Raw genomic sequence first — 20,612 nt, 5'->3', positions numbered from 1 at the left:
TATTTGCTCTCTACAATTTGTGACGCACAGAGCGGTGGCCTTTGATGGCACAAATTGTAAACATATTTGAATTAGACTCGTTTGAATCAAATGGATGCGTCGCAATTCCCGTATTGATACTGTCATTTGAGGTTTAAGTACCTACCTACTTTACTAATGCAACCTACGATATGGGGTAAAAAACAAATAGTTAATTAACATAGCTGTTATTCGATTATGGTTAAAATCAGAATGGGATACGTACTAACTTAATAAAGAACGATGTTTAGAAAACTGTAGCCACCCAGGATTTTGAGTGCCTTTTTTCTGATTTAATTTAATGGCCGGTTCAGTCATGTGTTTTAACTTTGTGCATTGAAATGGCGGTTTTTGGCATATTTACTTCAAAGGGCGCAACGCAACGTAACCCATAAATATTATTTGCAAAGATGTAATATCCAAACAAAACTATTCCTGAATCTTTCTAAAATATTTACACATGTCCGAGGCCGGCGTAAACATCATAGATTTGCCTATTATTGAGGTGGCAGTACTAAGATTTATTGTATTCTGTGCATGTACTTCCACATTATGTCTGAGACCAGTATAAAAAACTTTACCTATTTGAGATAGCAGAACTAAGATTAATTATTATTGTATTCCTAGGGCGTGGGACGCGGGAGTGAGGCCCAAGGCGGAGGACGCGGCCGTGCGCCGCGTGGCCGAGAGGAACGCGCTGCGATGCTCGCTCCTGCGCAGCGAGGCGCGGAAGAAACAACAGCCCAAGGTATGTACAATAAACTACAATTCATGTTGCAAAATAGTACCTATCACTACGACATAAGATGCTAAGTAACAGTTTAGGCTGCGCCCTCGGCCGTGTACCGTGTACATCCATCCTATATTAGTAATGTTAGCCTAGCGCAGACTACAGACTTTTCGTCTACGTACAGTATTGTACCATTGTAGTCGTTTTTGAGAAGCGTGCGTGAACTAATCTGAAAAACTTACATACCTAATTTCAAAAATAACTATCGAGAAAACGATGTACGAACTTTTACCCACTAATTCACACCCTCAGAGTTCCTAAGTCCTTCAAGGTTAGAATTATGTCTACTTAAGTATCCAAAATTAAGCATCAGCAATATTGGTTGATCGTTTAGGTAATAAAACTTAGCAGACAAATCGACAGAATTGCTTGCGCATTTACAACAACTACTAGATCTATGATTTAGTTCACAAACTTCGACGGTAGTTGTTCAAGCGAGCAGCTATTAGTTTACTGAATATTACTGAAGCAGAACCTACTCGTAAAATCGCTGACCTGAGTTTCATATTTTTAGAAAGCATTTATGACTGTTGATGTTTATAAATTCAACTAACTATACAACAAACAAAAAATGATAACATTACTTAACCGGAGGTAAATGGGCCTGAGATGCGTCGAACAAGTCTATTAAGTCCATTTTATAAAATAACTAAAATTGGTCTTAACTTAATTCAAAACTCATCAAAGTTTTCCATTGGCATATTACTCGTATATCACAGATCGCAGAACAGAGACATAGAATTCGTCTGTTTCCAAACAGACAATTATGGTAGGTAATCACTAGAAACAGGATCAGATAATTAGGATGATACCAAAATCAGAGTCCACGCAAGATGAGCCGATATATAAATTATCTCACTAAGGATGTACCAATCAATTAGTGCTAAAAGCTAATGAGGATCATATCGCAGCGCGTGTAATAGCGACGACTCGACACGCCCAGATACAGTATCCTTCCGCTATTTCAAGGAATTGCCCACTTCAATAGCGACAAAGTAATGAATTGATCCCACGCTTTCTGTGGAGCTAATCACACTTTTATATTTGTTCGACGTAAAATAAAATCTGTTAGATTAAATGAGTTTCAGAGTCTACCACGTTTAAAATAGAAGTTATACCTACATGGATTCCACTATTTATAAATATAGAGGTGGCTACGTTGATTTTAATTAATAGTTTTTCTTATCTAGTTAGCTTTCTTGTTATGGTATTTTTAGCTTAATTAAGTAAATAAATCTATATTTATAAAAGCGAAAGGTCACTGACTGACAGATTCACTCACTCATATCGAAATCTCAGAAACTACAAGTGCTACGAGTCTCAAATTTTGCATGGGGGTTTCTTTTAGAACGTAGGTGCTCACTAAGAACGGATTTTACGAAACTCCATCCCTAAGGGGGTAAAACGGTATAATAGTAATATTTTCAGTTCATCATCTGTACAAATGAATGAATTGCATCTATCTACTATATGTTAGATTTTGGGATTTGGTATGAAAAACTGAAAACGAAACGGACAGATTTACTTTCTTATTAGTAATATTAGTGTGGATTCCTTATCAAAACTCTCTTCCGATCCGCTGGCCGCATTGTCGTAAAAGCATTAACCTCGTAAGACCAAACTTGCTATATGGCGGAATTACGATCGAACCCTCGTCGTCATGGATGTCCAACTTTCTTTTCTTCCTTTTGTCAAAGTTGAATGACAAAAAGAATGCTGATCTTATATCATCAAGTTTCCTCAAGGAACAATACGTAGGCACTTACAATCTGGACTTGTGTTTCCCTGGAAATGAATGGTTTTGTGCTATTCAAAACTTCCAAAGTGTATTCTGAAAGCAATCAAAGGTGTCGCATTTAAAAAATATTCATGATGATATCCAGCAGAGGCATCAAAACAATAGAACGAGGGGCACAACAGCGTCAGAAAAGCATTTCAAACACTGTTTACAATTCCAAGCTCGTATTTAAAGTGGGGGCTCTCAGTGGCAGTAAGCTCCGATTCAATGCAGCCTCAGACGGTGTTCACAATCGGTGCTCAATGCGCATCTGGCGCAGCCTCACAACGGCTCGGTTTACGGTCGACTCCGTTTGTCCCTTACCATCTTTCTCTCTCACTTTAACCGTAACCTTCATGTTTATTACCGCCGCTAATTACTGCCGCGAGAAGGAAAACTTTCGGAAAAGGCCGCCCCGCCCTAAACAGCGTTCGTGGCCAACCAATAGGTACTGAACTCGTCAAAGCCCAGTGCGGGAGTAATGGCTCCTTTAATGCTGATTATTTAATCGACCGGTCAGCCCGATTTTGAAATTACATCGAAAAACTTGATTAACGATGTTTCGGCTTTGATGTGAAAACACAGAATAATTAACTATTATAATATACAGTGTGAGTCACGTTAAAGTGTACATATGAAAATAGATGAAACGAGACCTATTTTTATCGTCAAAAAAGAGGTCAAAATTTTTTGAGATTTTTTTTTAATTTTTTATAGAATTTTTTTTCTTCCAATTAATTATTTTAAAGAAAACGTAATAACTTTTAAACTAAGCGGTATATCCTGATAAAATAAAAAAGTAATAATGCTAAATAACAGGCGATACTAAAAAAGTACATAAAATACACAAAAAAGGCCAACAAATAATAAAAAATGATACATTTTGAAAAAATCTGCTTTTAAATTCGTGTTTTTTTGGTTATTTGATAAATTTCTCCAAAAAATGCCCCTATAACCGGTGGTTTTTATTACTTTGTATTATTCTCTATCGTATTACCTTCGTAAAACCAAAAATCGCATGTCTCTATCCCCATCACAACGTTTGCAATGATCGTTTAAACTAAGCCTCTCCGGGCGCGCCATTCAACGCTTCGTTAACAACGAAACTGAAAATGGCTCTAGATTTATAATTTTGATAAAGACAAGTTAGATTGCAAATAAAAACAAAAGATTTCGAAATAAAATAAGCATTTTAGTTAATTTTTTTTTTTTTTTTAATTGTAGCGGAGAATAATGTTGTGGCAGGCCTTAGTTTAAACGATCATAGCAAATGTTGTGATAGGGATAGAGACATGCGATTTTTGGTTTTACAAAGATAATACGAAAGAGAGTAATACAAAGTAATAAAAACCACCTGTTATAGGGGCATTTTTTGGAGAAATTTATGAAATAACGAAAAAAATATGAATTTAAAAGCAGATTTTTTTCTAAAAGTATCATTTTTTAATATTTGTTGGAATTTTTTGTGCATTTTATGTATTTTTTTAGTATTGCCTGTTATTTAGCATTATTTTAATGTTTTTATTTTATCAGGATATACCGCTTAGTTTAAAAGTTATTACGTTTTCTTTACATTAAGTACTTAGAAGAAAAAAAATTCAATATTTTTTTTTTAAATCTCAAAAATTTTTTGACCTCTTTTTTGTCGATAAAAATAGGTCTAGTTTCATCTATTTTCATATGTACACTTTAACGTGACTCACACTGTATATTAATAGACTTGGACAAAATTAACCAAATTAGACTAAGAACTTAATTATTGTTGTGTAATTCTGTCTGTATTCTGCTTAATTAGTTAGGTAAGTATCTAATTAAAAATATGGGATAAGTCTCCCGTAAAGTTGATTGTATCCGGTACTGGGCGCGGTCCTTCATCTTTTACGTGAAAAAAGCCTACTCCGAATTTTCACGTAATCTGGTTCAGTTAAACGTGTAGGTACAATAAATAAGCTACATACATATATATATCTATATATATAAAAGAAAGTCGTGTTAGTTACTCCACTTATAACTCAAGAACGGCTGAACCGATTTAGCTGAAAATTGTCAGGGAGGTAGTTTAGAGCCAGGAGAAGGACATAGGATACTTTTTATCCCGTTCGAAATTTAAAAAATGTCTGCTTATTTATTGCCATTAAGGCGGAACAAAGTTCGCCGGGTCAGCTAGTATTACATAAATAATGTATAGGTACCTACCTATGATTTAAATGTACTGACGATAAGTGTTATTTTGTAAGTGGCCTTTCAATTAATTGCAACGCTTTTACCGGTGTCTAATTGGGAAACTAGGATGAGACGTATGTAGCCTTCGCCTGTAATATCAAAATTAGTACTTCTGTAATGTATCATTTCAGATTCGACGGTTACAAGTAGCACACTGTAATGCTCGGTACAGCTTTATTACTGATGTAAAACTCGACTCTGTAACCTCATTATGGTGTTTGCATTACATGCAAATGCTCCAGGTGAAGGGAGCACCTTACGCGCAAGAAAGCGTTTAGAAAAAGTGCAGGGATTCGTGAAGGATTTTAAAATTTAAAATATCGGAAGCGTTTCAAAATCGAATTCCCCGAAAATAGGTACTTGTTGTTTGTTATTATTCTGATTTGTAGATATATGTATTTAAAATGCAGACTATCATTTGTTAATAAAAATAGTAGAGTCAAGTAAAGATTACAATGTGAACACAATCACATTTTGCAACAAATTAATGCCGTTTCAAAATCAAAAAAATCAAAATATTTATTCAGTTTAGATCACAAGTGGCACTTTTGCGTTTTAAAGCGACTCTACCTCCGTTTAAATGGAAATTAATTGTTCAAAAAGTTAACGCAAACGCTCTGTTTAACACTTTGTTTAGGAAAGCTTCATTGCAGGTGGTTTTAGAATTAAAAAGTTTTTTACATTACAGTAGTCGGTTTTAAACGGCATTAATATTATTAATGCCGATTAAAACCGACTACCTCTAAGTTTAAATTGGAAATCAATCTATCTTCTTACACATTTAAATAAAAGAAAGTCGTGTTAGTTACTTCGCTTATAACTCAAGAACGGCTGAACCGATTTAGCTGAAAATTGTCAGGGAGGTAGTTTAGAGCCAGGAGAAGGACATAGGATACTTTTTATCCCGTTCGAAATTTAAAAAATGTCTGCTTATTTATTGCCATTAAGGCGGAACAAAGTTCGCCGGGTCAGCTAGTATTACATAAATAATGTATAGGTACCTACCTATGATTTAAATTCAAGTAGCATACAACACCAAGCTCAGTCCCTTAACTTAGGTATATTAATTTGAACGGTCGTCTCACCTAAAAAGTAGCTTCCTACGCAACGTTTTTCTTTTAATTTAGTCAGGTTAATCTTAATGACGTAACTTGAGACAAAAATTAATATTCATTATCTGCCGGAAGAGCTCACAGTTTGTAAATAAAGAATAATCCTGTTGTAAAGCTTATCCTATTTACCAAATACAAAAGTTCGTTCGCCTTTATTGAATGTAACAAAAAAAGTTAATTCATGTGTTGCCAGTCGGTCTGACACAATGAAATTACTCCATCTGTACGGTAAAAGAGCAACACTGTTAAATAAAGTCCTTTTTTCAGATCATTGAAGTAATATTACTAGCGTATACATTATATCGCAATGTTTCAAATTACTCGTATCATTTTTCAGCGCGTACCTTTCTTCCACAACTTAGGTACGCGTGCGTGTCTTGTTGTACAAAATACTTTTGTGAGAAGCGCGCTATGCTGTCTTATAGGTACGAAAAGAGTTCTAATGTAACTTTAAGGTGGTAAAATTGGAATTGATGGTAACAAAACGAATGAAAATATTTTTACTTCTTTCTGACTTTATTTCCACCCGATCATAATTGAAAACTCTTACTAAAGTTTGCGACAACTTGGCATAGAATAGTAACACTTTTAATATTTACTTTTTAGAAATTATTTAAAATTGAAAAAAGTTATTTATACTGTATTAACTCAACTCAAACAAACTACTAGCAACAGTATTCGTTTACTTAATAATATAGGTACGAGTTAAGCTTGGACAGTACAACGTTGGCTTTAATTCAATCTTGTACCTAGTTTGGTGCTCGATTTGTGGAATAGCATCGTGTGTTGACGCATATCCCCGATTCCACGAATGGCCGACAGTCGACACCAGGAATGCAAATTTCAATTTTCGCATACAGGTGTAAAAACAAGGTGGCAAAAGCTGACGCAGTAAACCCCGATCACTATCCCGAATAGCTTTTCATTCTGCTTTTTTTCCGGAATCGAGAGCCGGGCGTTGTTTTTTTTTTTTCAAGTAAAACATTTTCCGATTACGGAGTGCCGAGTCAAAGGAATTAAAATAGCTAAAAGTCCAATCAATTACACGTTTTGATGATCTGTTAATCGAAAAAAGAAAGAAAGCGGGAAAATTGGTTTCTGAACTGAGAGCCGTTCTGGATTGATTGTGTAAGTTTTTCAACCTGTCCCTAACACTCGACCTCACTTGAGTAAGAAAACATTTTATTTGCATTCGAGTGTTAGTTCAGCTCTAATGAGTTCATTTCCAATTCCCTAGATACAGATAGGACATTATCAGAAGTTGACGCCTTCAGGAAATTATTCCTCTGATTACATGTCATTCCGCTGGCACAATAATGTTTGATACTTACTAGATGGCTCCCGCTTGCGTAGTATAATTGCTTCGGCTGTTTTATTTCTTTCATGAAAATCTGTATAATGCGAACGTTTGAAAATACAGAGTAATACAAAACTAGAAATAACAATTAAACCCACCACAATTTTAGTAATATTGCACCGCCCATTTCACCACGATGTATTTTTTTTCCAAAACCACATCCAAAATAATGGTTAACAAGTTAACAACATTATCATCTCCTACTTACTCACAAACATGGTAGTTGATGGTAGTAGATTTAACTTCAAACAGTGTCACTTTCGCCTCAAAATTGGCATACGATCTGGGAAATCATAACATGCCCCAGCAACCGGTGTAGCACGGAATACATTCCAGCGCAATCCCGACTGCCAGTCACAAATGTACATCAAGGCTAGGCGGATATTGCGCTTTGATCGAGAGCAGATTCGACTCGAGCTTTAAATTGACCTTTCACCGCTCACTTCTCACAATCTTTAGCCCTTCAAATGCACACGGTTCAAATCACGAAAAGTAACGTCATTTGAAAACAGCAATATCATGTCGTATTTCCTAGAAAACTAAGGAACTAACCTCACTTAGCAACCGACAGTAAAAAAAGTTTATTTGCTTTGTATACCCCTCTAGATATGATTGCATTTTGTCTTGTAAAATATCTCTCGACCCAAATGCTCTGTTGTTCCGAATGCCATTTTGTTTCAACAGTTTCTTGTTGCCTGCATTTCTGGCTTCTTGTTAGGCATTACAATGCCCAAGCAATCAGCGTCGAATGCTCTCCAAAAGTGCTTTAATTCATCCGTTAGTGGAAAGGTGCCTAACTCAGTGAAATATCAAGTAGGCACTATCTGAAATATCTGTCGTTAAAATACAGATCGTTTTATAAAGTAGGTCTTGGGATTAGGATTCTTGAAATACATTGTATGCCTTAGTTGGATTTAAGATTAATCTCAGGCTTAATTTATGATGAATGTGAAAGTGATTTCGGTTTTATTTTGCCATATAATATTCACGACGGATTTATTTTCTGACGGCTCCAATGGAATAAATTGCTGTTTCACTTCCCGACCTTTGGGTTTGAGAGATGCTTTCACGGTACATCATTGTTACCTTTCAATTTAGCATCCTCTTCATTTTCGTAGCGTTTTAACATTGTCGCAGCGTCTATTTTTAATTCTATTAAGTTTATCATCTTCAACTTTCCAACTTGTTTAATCTGTAGGTAGCTACCTATTAGCTTAGTAGTTATAAATAAGGACCGGTTGCAAGAATGATAAAATTGTGGCAATCATACAGGAAAAAGCGTAAAAAAATGTCCGCCGTAGACAGTTAGATGACCGTGGGCGGACAATTCTTCGCCCTCAATTTGCGATTCACCGACCCCTAAAATTGTTACGATACATAACAAATGTTATTGACAGCCATCAAGGAATAGATGGACCATTCTAAAACATACTTTTACTTACCTTACAGGTTTGCGTTTAACTTTTATTTACCTTAGGTACTAGCTTTTGCCCACGGCTTTTCCCGCATGAAATTTAGCTTATCACAAATCGTTATAAATTATAGCTTAAATGTTATTCTGATGTATAAACAATAATTCTGAAATATTCTCAAAATCCATTCAGTAGGTTCTTAGAAGATGTAACTTGGAGTATTTTCAACTATAGCAGGTTACCTCTTTAACTCTAAAACTATCAACTTACTTAGTAACTATTAAATGGATCGCGCGATTCCTGGTCCTGGCTCAGCACTGGCACGTAAACTAAGTAAGTATTTTAACATAGCACCGTGGCTGATATTCTTTTTAAACACAGAATCTACCTAATTGAACAATTGGACCCTGCCCCACTTACCCAAATTTAGCTTTATTTTAATTAAATAAAATTAAACTGTTTTAACTTTCTCTTAGCTAAGAGAAAATCTTTTTTAAACAAAGGAGTCAGCGTCAATATGGATAAAAAATGTCCGCGTAGAAAAACTGTTTAAAAAGCAATAAGACCTTGATTCTGCGTCAATGGCATCAAATGGCATCAAAAAATTAGTAATATATTTTATATTCATACACACTAATGAAATGAAACTTTCCCACCCTCGCCGGCGAATTTGGAACGTTGGTCGATAGTGACCCTTATCAAAGCTGTGCCTAAGCAGGGAATGTATAATACAATAATACCGTATAGAGACGACACTTCGCCCCCACCGAGTCGAGCTTCCTCACCCGTCACTGATTCAAGGGATCAACGAAGGTTCAGGGATAAGGGCGCACGAAAAATCATTCAAGCACAGAAATACGTATGTAAGAAAATCTATTAAATACTAGTACATAAAAAAAAGTATGGTTAGCTATACCACTTGCCTATCTATCCGTTGTCTAGTACTTATAGTACAAGCTTTGCTTAGTTTGGGACTTTGGGACTAGACCGATTTTAATTATCTTTGATTTATTGTTTTCTTTCCGCCGCGAATTGGATATCTATTAAAATAGCGTAAAAATAGAAAATAAAATGATAAGTTCGCAATTTCTCTGGCACAATTAACAATTTATTCAAGTCACGTCACGGCCTGTAAAGTACGTCTAACCTGCAAACACCTCTAACATTGCCACTTAACATTTATGTCCAGTCAAAGCCAATTTGGGTTTAAGCCTGTTGAAAGCTATACAGGCATAGGTAGACACAGTTGGGTAGTGCAAAACATGAAACGTGTAGTGTCTATGGCGCTTTGAATTTCAAACGCCATCGTCAAAGCTCTTATTGAAGTGGCACCAATTTCTGATACTGTGCAACACAACTCGAGCCGTCGGTAGTCGTTTCAGAATACATGCCTCTGTGCCTGTGTACCATGAAATTAGTAAGTTTCCGAGTCTGTCGTATGCGGCATATGAATAGTGAGGGCACTAACACAAAATTAGCTCCATGTATACCTACATATTTTTACAAGTCGTTGTTTTGGAGAAAAATACTTTATGTATCAATAAGCTTAATTCATCAACACATAATTNAGTATTTTGGTTTGACTATAGAGCGTGAGAACACGCACACAGTCACAATTATTTTAGTGTGAATAAAAATAGCATCGAAATTACCTAAACTTGACATGCCACGCTAGACGTAAACGCTCTTGTAGTCAGAGAAATTAGCAGTGATTATATAAAAAGAAGGCATCCATTGCGGCAATTAAATGTGATTTATTTATAAACCAAGTTTTATAAGTGAAAAGTTTTTAATGCACAAAACTTGTAGTGGGATTTAGTTCTACATTTTATTAGAAAAGTTGATCATAAGCTTATTTTGCAAAAGTTTGCTGCGCGCTAAGAGGATAAATGTAAAAATATTTTTCAACTTTAAAAGATATCGTCGTAGACGGAAGATAAAGTGGTTCTTATGCAGTTTGCTTTCGTATAAATTTCAATATCCTATGACGTCGAGACAGGCTCGCCTTTGATACGTGAGAGTTCAATTTAATAATACTATCTCAAGCTGCAATTTATTTATCATTCATACTTTAAATTCCTCTTTGAATAAATCGAGGATCGCTCCATAGATCGGCCGTCACCCGATTGTTTATAAGATGAAATCGAGGCTACACTTTAATAGAATTTACGGCACTTTCTTGACCCAGTTTAGTTTTATTAGACAAGAGTGTGTGGTGTGATCAACTTATGTGTCAAGAACGAATCTGATAACATTCTCCTTTAATTTATTTTTTTCCAACAATGACCCATTTCAACTAGCCCTAAAAAGACCCAATAAACATTCAGAAGTAAATACTTACAAAACATTATCATTAAATTGATTATGGGTATTTACAGCATATTTATTAAACTATCATTTGCCCACAATAGAAATTGAATCATTATTAGCCATTGCCATTGTCTAGAACCCGCAGGTTAAGCTAAATTTTAATCAAGTTTTGTTTGTCCAATGTAGCAAGAGACAACGTCACTGGCAGAGCGCATCAGGCTGCTGACTTGCGATGTGGAAGACGAGCCGGAGGAGCATCGGTCGTCGCCGGCTGGTTTGAGCAACACCGACAAGCTGTCGACAAGCAGCGACAAGTCGAGTGACAAGTCATTCAACAGCGTCGACAAGAACAGCGAGAAGGCTTTTGGGAGCGCGTCGTCGAGCTCGTCGTCCTCGACGCTCTCGGCGCCGGTGCCCAACCGACAGCAGCCCCCGGATCTAGGGGACATGCATCAAGAACTGCAAAAGGTACGTCACGCATTTTCAGTCCCCTTGAATAAAAGCAATTCTGCCTAGAGTGACAACGAAAAAATCATTGGTGGTAGTTAGGTTCTGTTTCAAAATAGTGCCGTTGACATGAAAATAATTCGAAGGTCATGGTTAAAAACTTACGAGCCAAAGACACGTATATGTGAAATAGTTTTTGGGTTATGAGGGGGTCAAAAGTGGCTACAAATGGTTCGTGTGCTTCGCTTCGTTCAAACTCTTTAGTAGTAGTAACATAATATTATCATCAAGTTTTAAAAGTGCTAGAAAAAGGTTCGAAGCTATGCCCAAAGGACTTTTACATGCCTCATGAGATCTGCTCTACTAGACCTGAAAATGAGGACAAGATTTAAATAATAATATTATTACAATTGAATATTATTATGTTCCTGTCTAACTCTGATGTTAACCTTCCCCTGAACACGAAGTCTCACGTGACATTCAATTGACCTCTAGCTCTACAACCTATCCCAAACGGGGCGAAAGGATATTTACTTACGCTACATATTTTGCAAATTATCAGAAAAAGATAAACAAGCAAGATAATTATTTAACACTGTTTTAAAACAATGACTCGAACTTTAAAATGAACGTCTGGGAATAGAAGTACAAATATGTAAGTTATGTCTTTGAAGTCTGCAATTAATAAACACGAAACAAATTAGATTTTAAATACTTACATTTAATTTTCTTACTAATAGAAATATTAGGCACTACGTTGTCTACCTATAAAAGCGTCTCAACATAACAGGCAGAAAGTTGTTCAGTTCTAGCTATAGATAAATCTAAAGCACTCACGTCTGAATAAGATGTTAGATAAATATAAAGAAAAGCAATCTTAATTATAGAAATATTTCTGCTAATAACAACAATAGATACGTCTTAAATAAGGCCTTATTCATAAAATCAAGACATTTAATTGTGTACCTATTGAACAAAACATTTTAAAATGCTTTTCACAGACTTAAAATTAAGACTTTTTAAGTGCTTCTCAGCAAAACCATAAGACAAGATCGCCTAAATTACGCCGTCTCTTTTGTGTATTTCATTCTTTTCTTTTCTTGTCTTGTGTGGTGTAGGTACATTAGTGTTATCTAAATAAAAAAGTGTAGGTCAATGTAACATTTGCCTAACAATTATCAAATAAATTGACGACGGCAGTCTCATAAATTGTCGACAAATAACAACAACTTATCGTTTAACAACGCCAAATCAGAATAACGGAGAAACTATAGAAATTTTGTAGAATTTAGGCTCATGGATGAAAACTGACTTTTCTTTATGCGGGGATAGACAGAATAAGATGCAAAAGGAAAACTATAAATTCGAGCAACACCTTTAAGTCAGACGCAAATTTTCCTCCGCACTAAAAGTACTAAGTACTAACACATTATTTAAAAGCATGAATGTTTTTTGGCTGAAACCTAAAAAGCCTTAAACAATGAAAAACAACGTTGATAAAATATGCGATCCTAAATTCAACGTTTGCTAATAAAATATAGGTCTATTGATATCAGGCAATCGATTCTGATTGCTCTTGTATATGGAGAAAATGTACGAGTAGGTACAATTCATATTTAATCGGTTATATTCGGGAAGGCTTTATGGGCGTTGAGCGTCAGCTATTTATTTATTATATTCTCTTCAGCTCGATGCCAATAATGTGAAATGAATGAAACGCGCGACGTTTATTATTTATTGTAATGGGACGTAGCGGTGCAGTCCTGTTGTCCCCCCTGCTTGGCCCCCCTGGGGGAGCCAACAGGATTTCGAAATCCTGTTGTCCCCCCTGGCTAGGGGAGACAACAGGACTAGATTTTCAATCAATGATTTGAGGACTGTTGTCCCCCCTGGTAAACATTGGGTATTTAGAAGCCATATATTTTTATAACATATAAGAAGGACTGGAGTACCTGACTGAATGCCATATTGCCAAACTAAATACCTAAACGTATGTCACATAATAATTAATATTTTGTTAACGACAAAAATATTAAGTTGTTGGTACCGGTAATATTTCTGACTATTCCAAAATCCGCTTACTTGTTTTTAACAGATTGTTATGAATGATCCCTACTAAATACAGTTAAACTTGGTTAAGTGGGACCTGGATAAGTGAGAAACCTCCATAACTGGAACTCATGCTGAGGTAACGCACTTTGGCACTGAATTACCTCTGTTAGTGGGACGAGGTAAGCCTCTATATCTGGGATTTGTTCTTTCGATTTATCATCATAGTTACCTCTATAACTGAGACAGCGAGTAAATTTTATATGCATAAACCTCTGTAACTGAGATTACATTGTTTGTTTACTCATTCTTATTCTACCCACAAATTCCACACGTAATTCCAAGTACGTAAGTACAAATTTTGAGCTTCAATTACCGTTTATTTGAAAAATGCCAAAACGAAAGCTACAATTGTTATCATTACGTGATAAACTGAAGTTAATATCCGTTTATGAAAGTGGGAAGACACGCGAAGAAGTTTGTGCCGAATTTAATGATCGCACCTGTATAACTGAAATAACCTGTATTCTCACCTCTATTAATGGAACACTCTGTAAATGAGACAGATATTTATTTATACCTGTATATCTGAGACACTGGGTAAGTGGAATACCTCTATAAGTGAAACGACATTGCAGGTCCCTCGATGTCTCACTTAACCAGGTTTCACTGTAATATTATACGAGTAAATGCGAAAGTAACTTTATCTGTCTGTCTGTTACGAATTCACGCCTAAACGATTGAACCGATTTTGTTTTTTGTTTTTTTAAATTATTTGGTAAAGAGATAGTTTTGAGTCCCGGGAAAGGACGTTAGACAGTTTTTATCCCGGTTTTTTAAACAGGAATGAGCTCTATATTTTTTTCTGTGAAACAAAATTTTACGCAAAGCTGTGGGCAAAAGCTACCTGTATATGTTATTCTCATGTATAAAAAATATTGTCTGATGTAAAGTTGACTAAAAATCCGTTTAGTAGTTTTTACGTGAAAGAGTGTCAAATATTCATACTATTCCATACTCACAAACTTTCGCATTTATAATATTAATAGGTAAGACGCTAAAACTTCATAATATTCAACAAATTACTTGCTCATTGATTCAACTAGCGGCCGCCCGCTACTTCGTACGCGTGGAGTCCATTTTACCCCCTTATGTGTGGAATTACGTAAAATACCTATTATTATATCCTTGGTATTATTTCCTATCCTTAAATAAATAGATAAATAAAATCTGTTCTTTGCAGATGTCTACACCCTATAAGGAACCTCTATTTCAAGTTTGTAGGTGTCAGTACCGGCACCAACACCCTATTTTTTTCGTTATCAAAAATGGTAATTATCATTTAACAAACGTTTAGGTATTCAGTTTGGCAATTTGGCATTCAGTCAAGTACCTACCTACTTCAGTATCTCACAAATTATGTTATACAAATATATGGCTTTTAAATAATGTTTGCCAGGGGGGACAACAGTCCTCAAATCATTGATTAAAAATCTAGTCCTGTTGTCTCCCCTAGCCGGGGGAAAGGGACAACCTTTTGTACCCTTTGCACCACCGGCCTGTACCACTGGTGGTGCAAAGGGTATTTTGAAATCCCTCTTGCACCACCAACAAATAGTGCTGTGCTACCATCGACTGTAAAACTAGTAGTAGACTGTAAAATACTTAATAATTTAATTGTTATAAATAAATCAAAACCTACCTAAAAGTTTTAATTTGTGTGTGTGTAAGTGCCTATAAACATTTCACTTCAGACCCACGATACCCCGGGCCTACATCCTACAGACAACGAATAAAGTACCAGGGCAACATAACCATAAAGGAGCTATTTTATGATAAATGTTTATTTCTCGGATCAACCAAGAAGAATTTGATATAGCTCCTTTATGTTGCCCTGGTACTTTAGGAATTATTCGTTGTATGTAGGTATGAATGGTTGTTATTAATTTTTATGTTATGTTGTCAAATCTGTCCAGTAGTTTCGGAGCCTATTCAGTACAAACAAACAATCAAATCTTTCCTCTTTATAATATTAATATTATATGATTATAGATAATCGTTTTACAGTTAATGGTAGGGCGGCACTATTGGTGGTGCAAAAGGGATTAAAAAATACCCTTTGCACCACCAGTGGTGCAGGCCGGTGGTGCAAAGGGTACAAAAGGGGGGGGGACAACAGGATTTCGAAATCCTGTTGGCTCCCCCAGGGGGGCCAAGCAGGGGGGACAACAGGACTGCACCGTAGTTACGAGTGTTACATTAACTGCTTTAATTAGTCTTCTTAATCATTATTCCTTTGAATCCACAAAATAACGATAGGGAAAAGTTCCATCCTCACATTAATAACTCTTTATCTATCGAGTAATCATATTGCGAGTACTTACCTACTTCGCCATCAGTACTCTCCATTACTATTATTCCTATCCTGCGACCGCGTTCCCTTCTATCTAGACTGGTGGATTTTATTACAGAAATTGCTCCAGAACAAGGAATAGTACTTAGTGCAGTAAAAAGGAGGAATTTTCAGGCGCTTAAATTCTTTTTCATGAATCTCATTGAATGGGTTCTGTGTCCAATTTGATGTTTGAAATGTACGAGTATTTCTGTTTTCCCGGTAATTTGTGTTTCATGCGGCACAGTGGCTGCCGATCCGATCAGTCAGTTCGCAGTAACAGCATCAATCCATTAGGCTTTAATGCACCTTCGACCAGCACCGAGCGGACTCTAAACACCGGGTGGCGTGTCTGTTCATTAGGAAATGGAAACTGTATTCGTACGGCAGAACTAAGCTTTGTGACGCCACATCGTGGAATCGGCTTATCTGTTTGTTCTCAAAAGAGAATAGAAATAAATATTTCTAACTGTGGTAATATTGTTTATTACTAATCGGAAGACCGTTAAATAACCGTAGTTCGTACGTTATAAGAGATACGACTATTATCTAGTAAGTAAGTATTGTTTTTTCACGAGAATATTCCTATCCAGTTAACACTGTGGAACCTTAAGTACTGACGTAGGTAGGCGGAATGACCTAGTTTTAAAGTTCAATTTCCAAAGAACGAACAAAATAATAAAACATGTTTATAAAAGCCTACTTATTTATTCCCATTTCTAGAATCGAAAAGAAATTGCGGATTTTGTTTTCACTGACATTCATGTAGGTGCTGAATGCGTTCAAACTACTATATAAAGGTTGCTTACGTGATTCAAATAAATGTCGATGTCAATACTCGCCCTATCCGAAGGTTGCATTTGAGTTATGTTTATACAGGTACAGGGCTAGCAGAACCGTTCGGCCATAAACCTGTTGCTTTTAGTTCCAGTGGAACACTGCGCAAGTCATGCGGCTGTATTTACAAATGCATAGAGCTGAATGAAGAAGGTCACGTGGCGAGCTGGTGCTTTAAGCATCTTACTTAAATAACTAATTGTTGTAAAACAGAAACTGATTTAATTTATATCAAACGTGGGACTATACGTAGTTCGATTATTATGACTCCGAACAGTATGTTGATAGCTGATCTAAACGGTATCTTATTTGACTGGTGATCCGGTCCCCTATTCAAGTCTGTTCATACTGATTCTTTTTATATTTAAATCAACTTTGAGTCAATCTTTTGCGATTGCGACTTACTGGCGACCACGAACCGAAAGACGTGGCGTGGGCAGACCTCCCACTAGGTAGACCGACGATCTGGTAAGGTCGCGGGAAGTGCCTGGATGCGAGCGGCGCAGGACCGGTCTTTATGGAAATCCTTGGGGGAGGCCTTTGTCCAGTAGTGGACGTCTTTCGGCTGAAACGAACGAACGAACTAACTTCTATTCTTTATCCATAGCCAAGGTCAGAACCCAGACGGCAGTTCCTATCGACCCTGGCACCTTTGACAGCGTGTGTGGGCAGCGCGGCGCACCACGAGGGCTTCTACTACGTGCCCCCTGGAGACAGGACCTCAGCTTCATCAGCCACTAACCTCGACCTCCACGAGCACAACGAAAACCCTGCCCCAGATGTCGTGGCAGGCACCCCTGGTACGGACTCTACCCGCCCAATTTATTTATTTTTTCAAAAGTATCGACGATTTCAAATGTCGACAATTTAGAGCTCCTTTCCAAATCCAGGTTTGCGGGATCTTGCAATACTGTAGTGTAAACTGTATATTGTGTGTTTGAACTAAAGGGGATCACAAAATAAGATCGAATCCTGCGAAAAACGGGAACGAGGAATACTGAACAAGCCCAACTTTCTATAACTTTTGAAAACATGCCAAAGTCAACTTAAATCGTAGGGTTTGACGTGTGTGTAGACTACATTAATTAGCATTTTACTCCGTTTTCCTATTAACTACGTTCATACGACTCTCTGGAATTTTATTAACATCGGCGCGCAGTTAATTGGTCAATCATGATTTCAGCGGCGCCTTTCTGCGGTTTGCTCCGTCCGTTGGAAAATAAAGGCTCTTTTTTCGAAGCTTAATTGATTATTATCACACGTTTATAAAGGCTTCCATTTAAATACTTTATGTTAATTAGTTTAACTACCTAAAAGTTCTTAATTAAGAAAATGTTTGTTTTTTGTAAAATATAATTTCGGAGCTATAAGGAAACGTGTCACGGTTCAATTATTTTATTACATCCTTAATGAGGTTGGGGTTGTTTCATCGAATTCCTGGTACAATTTCTTACCGTTTATCGTCAGAAAAATACTTTTAAGGTTATTATTATAACACGCGCAGTTAATAACGAAGGTTTTATAATATCAGATTGCATCACTCAATTAAAATCCATTAAGAAGAATAGCATGAAAATAATAAACACAAAACCTTACACGAAAATCACTGTGGTGAGAGTTTATCGGATTACACAGTACTCGTAAATAACATCAAATTGCCTGTAACACAATCTGACCAATCAATCAATTATTTTGCGTGTACGTGGAGAATTAAGATCGTTTTTTGTTTTCATAGAATATTTTGGATATAACTGTAGCCTACGTATTGGAAAATAAGGTCTATGTTAAAATATTAGGTGCTGGCGATGGTGATGATGGTTTAGCAGCGTTTGCCCGGGCGAACGCGCCGCGAACGGAACGACTACGGCAGCGGTACGGACAAGAGTCGCAGCCCGCAAGCAGTGACGACGAACATGATGACTACGGTGAGATGTGTAGAAAACCACCAAACGCCCATTGTCTATTACGTGTCTATGGAGACACGTAATAGGTATGTAACAATTTTATTGGCGGTCAAGATATACCTACAACCTAGATTCTGGCCACGTTGATATGGCAACGTTGAGAACGAGAGGTGGGAATAGTCACGTAACAATGAAACGTAGATAGCGAAAACAAAGACAATCTATGACGCCTTTGAATATAGGTACTGAAATGTGGATCTCAGGGCGTATCTCTCTTCTTTACACATGACTGATGTCCTTTTTGTAATAGACATGCTAGCTCAACATTCACACAAATTGACAAATCGCACTGACATAAATACGAGTTTATCATCCATATGTACGAACATATGGACATAGAATTTAGGCAGAACTGTTAAGATATTTCTAGAGATTCAGTTTTGATATGAGCGACGGTAATTTGATTTCTTCAGTCGCTAACAACACATTAGGAAGACCACGTTGTTATCTGCAAACGTTATTCCAGGTTTCCACCGCCGACCAGCTGTCCGGGGTATCGCCATCAAGCAACAGCTTGGAGCATCAGACGACATCCTGCAGCAGATGCAGAACGAGCTCCAGCCTTCACCGGGCACGACGCCCGCGCAGATGCCCGCGCATGCGTGCCAGCGTACTAACTCCAGCTACTCCTGGCCGTACTATTCGGAAGCCAACTTGAATTCACGGCCGCAGAGCAGGGCCAGTGCCACATCCAATTGGTAAGTTTAATGTTACAAAAGCTCCAATGCAACTATGTCATGCTCCATACAGATCTGCAACCATTTAGCAAATTAAGGACCCAAACTTCACCAAGAAGACTTGAGCTGATATTGATCTGGTACATAATTTCCTTCTTATCTGTGCAAGACCAATGTAAATGCCTTATCCGTTTCCATGGAACAATGCAGTGAAAAGAAGTCGATTCTTAATTTCTTCCTATTTTCTACTGATTAATTTTGTTGCGTGTCCAACGACAGTTTTTTAACTATCCTCCGGGACAAACTAGTTAAGCCCTCGCTGGTTAACGGACAAGCTGTAGATCCAGGCTACGCAGGACTTTTAGGAAATATCTTTTTTTAGAATGGTCGTCAAAAACCACATTGTTCCTAAAAAAGACATTTAATCTAGGTCCACGAAATCATCAGACTACGTGACAGCCCGCCAGTGTGCCACCCCCGTGCCGCAGCAGCTACACAGCGAGGGTTGCTACGCGCACTCGCAGAATGTGGCCACCTATGTGCACTACGCGCACACCCAACATCGGCACCAAGACCCAATGTATAGGAACTGCTCGCTTTACGCCAATATTGGGTAAGAAATAATGCTATTAAAAAAAACAAATGACGGTATTTAGAACGAATGTCTGCTGTTTTGGATCCAGAAACTAGTACCCTTTATAGAAGAACTGAGAATCGATTCCGTCTAAAATCGGATACTTCTGTCTGGATGGACAGCTAAAGCTTCGGGGATAAAGTTTGTAGCAGCTACGTTTTAAAAAGTTCTACATCCGTTCGCGAACCCAGCTGCGCACTCAGTGCCTAATGCACTCTATAAATAAACCGCCCGAAACTAATACGAGTACTTTTCAATGCGTTTGATTAGTTCGTCAATGTACAATTCGCTTAAACCCTGAGTCTCCATGAACGTGGCTTTACGTAAACCGAGCGAGTAACGAACAAGTGGTATTTCCGTATTTCCAACTCAAGTAACAAGTTATTACTAACATTACATAATTAGTTTGTCACTTTAATGGGAAGTGGGAACGTCGAATCGAAAGCGGGGCAGTTACGGAACTGGCTTTGGTATAAATATAAAAGTTTTGCATTAGTTATTAGTCGCATCGTCTGCACCGATTTGGAATTAGTCGAACCAATCAGCCCTGTCACTGCTTGAGAGTGTTATTGTGTATTAGCTCTATTTTGGTGTCCATTTTAAGTTTTAACTC

At 37.1% G+C, this 20,612-nt stretch overlaps 1 protein-coding gene across 1 annotated transcript in view; it reads left to right on the top strand.

Annotated features, from left to right (window-relative positions):
• LOC114365032 (uncharacterized) overlaps positions 1-20,612 on the top strand; it is a 147,864-nt gene that overhangs the window by 120,015 nt on the left and 7,237 nt on the right. The window contains exons 7-12 of the mRNA XM_028321454.1: positions 646-766; positions 11,186-11,467; positions 17,332-17,524; positions 18,521-18,649; positions 19,155-19,386; positions 19,796-19,978. Of these exons, the coding sequence (XP_028177255.1) occupies positions 646-766; positions 11,186-11,467; positions 17,332-17,524; positions 18,521-18,649; positions 19,155-19,386; positions 19,796-19,978 (1,140 nt within the window). The remainder of the gene's footprint in view (positions 1-645; positions 767-11,185; positions 11,468-17,331; positions 17,525-18,520; positions 18,650-19,154; positions 19,387-19,795; positions 19,979-20,612) is intronic.

Source organism: Ostrinia furnacalis, unplaced genomic scaffold (assembly GCF_004193835.3).
Source record: "Ostrinia furnacalis isolate ACB-3 unplaced genomic scaffold, ASM419383v2 OfSCF7532, whole genome shotgun sequence".
NCBI classification, from domain to species: domain Eukaryota; kingdom Metazoa; phylum Arthropoda; class Insecta; order Lepidoptera; family Crambidae; genus Ostrinia; species Ostrinia furnacalis.
The sequence above is the reverse complement of the archived record's forward strand: the minus strand, read 5'-3'. Positions and strand labels throughout refer to the sequence as shown.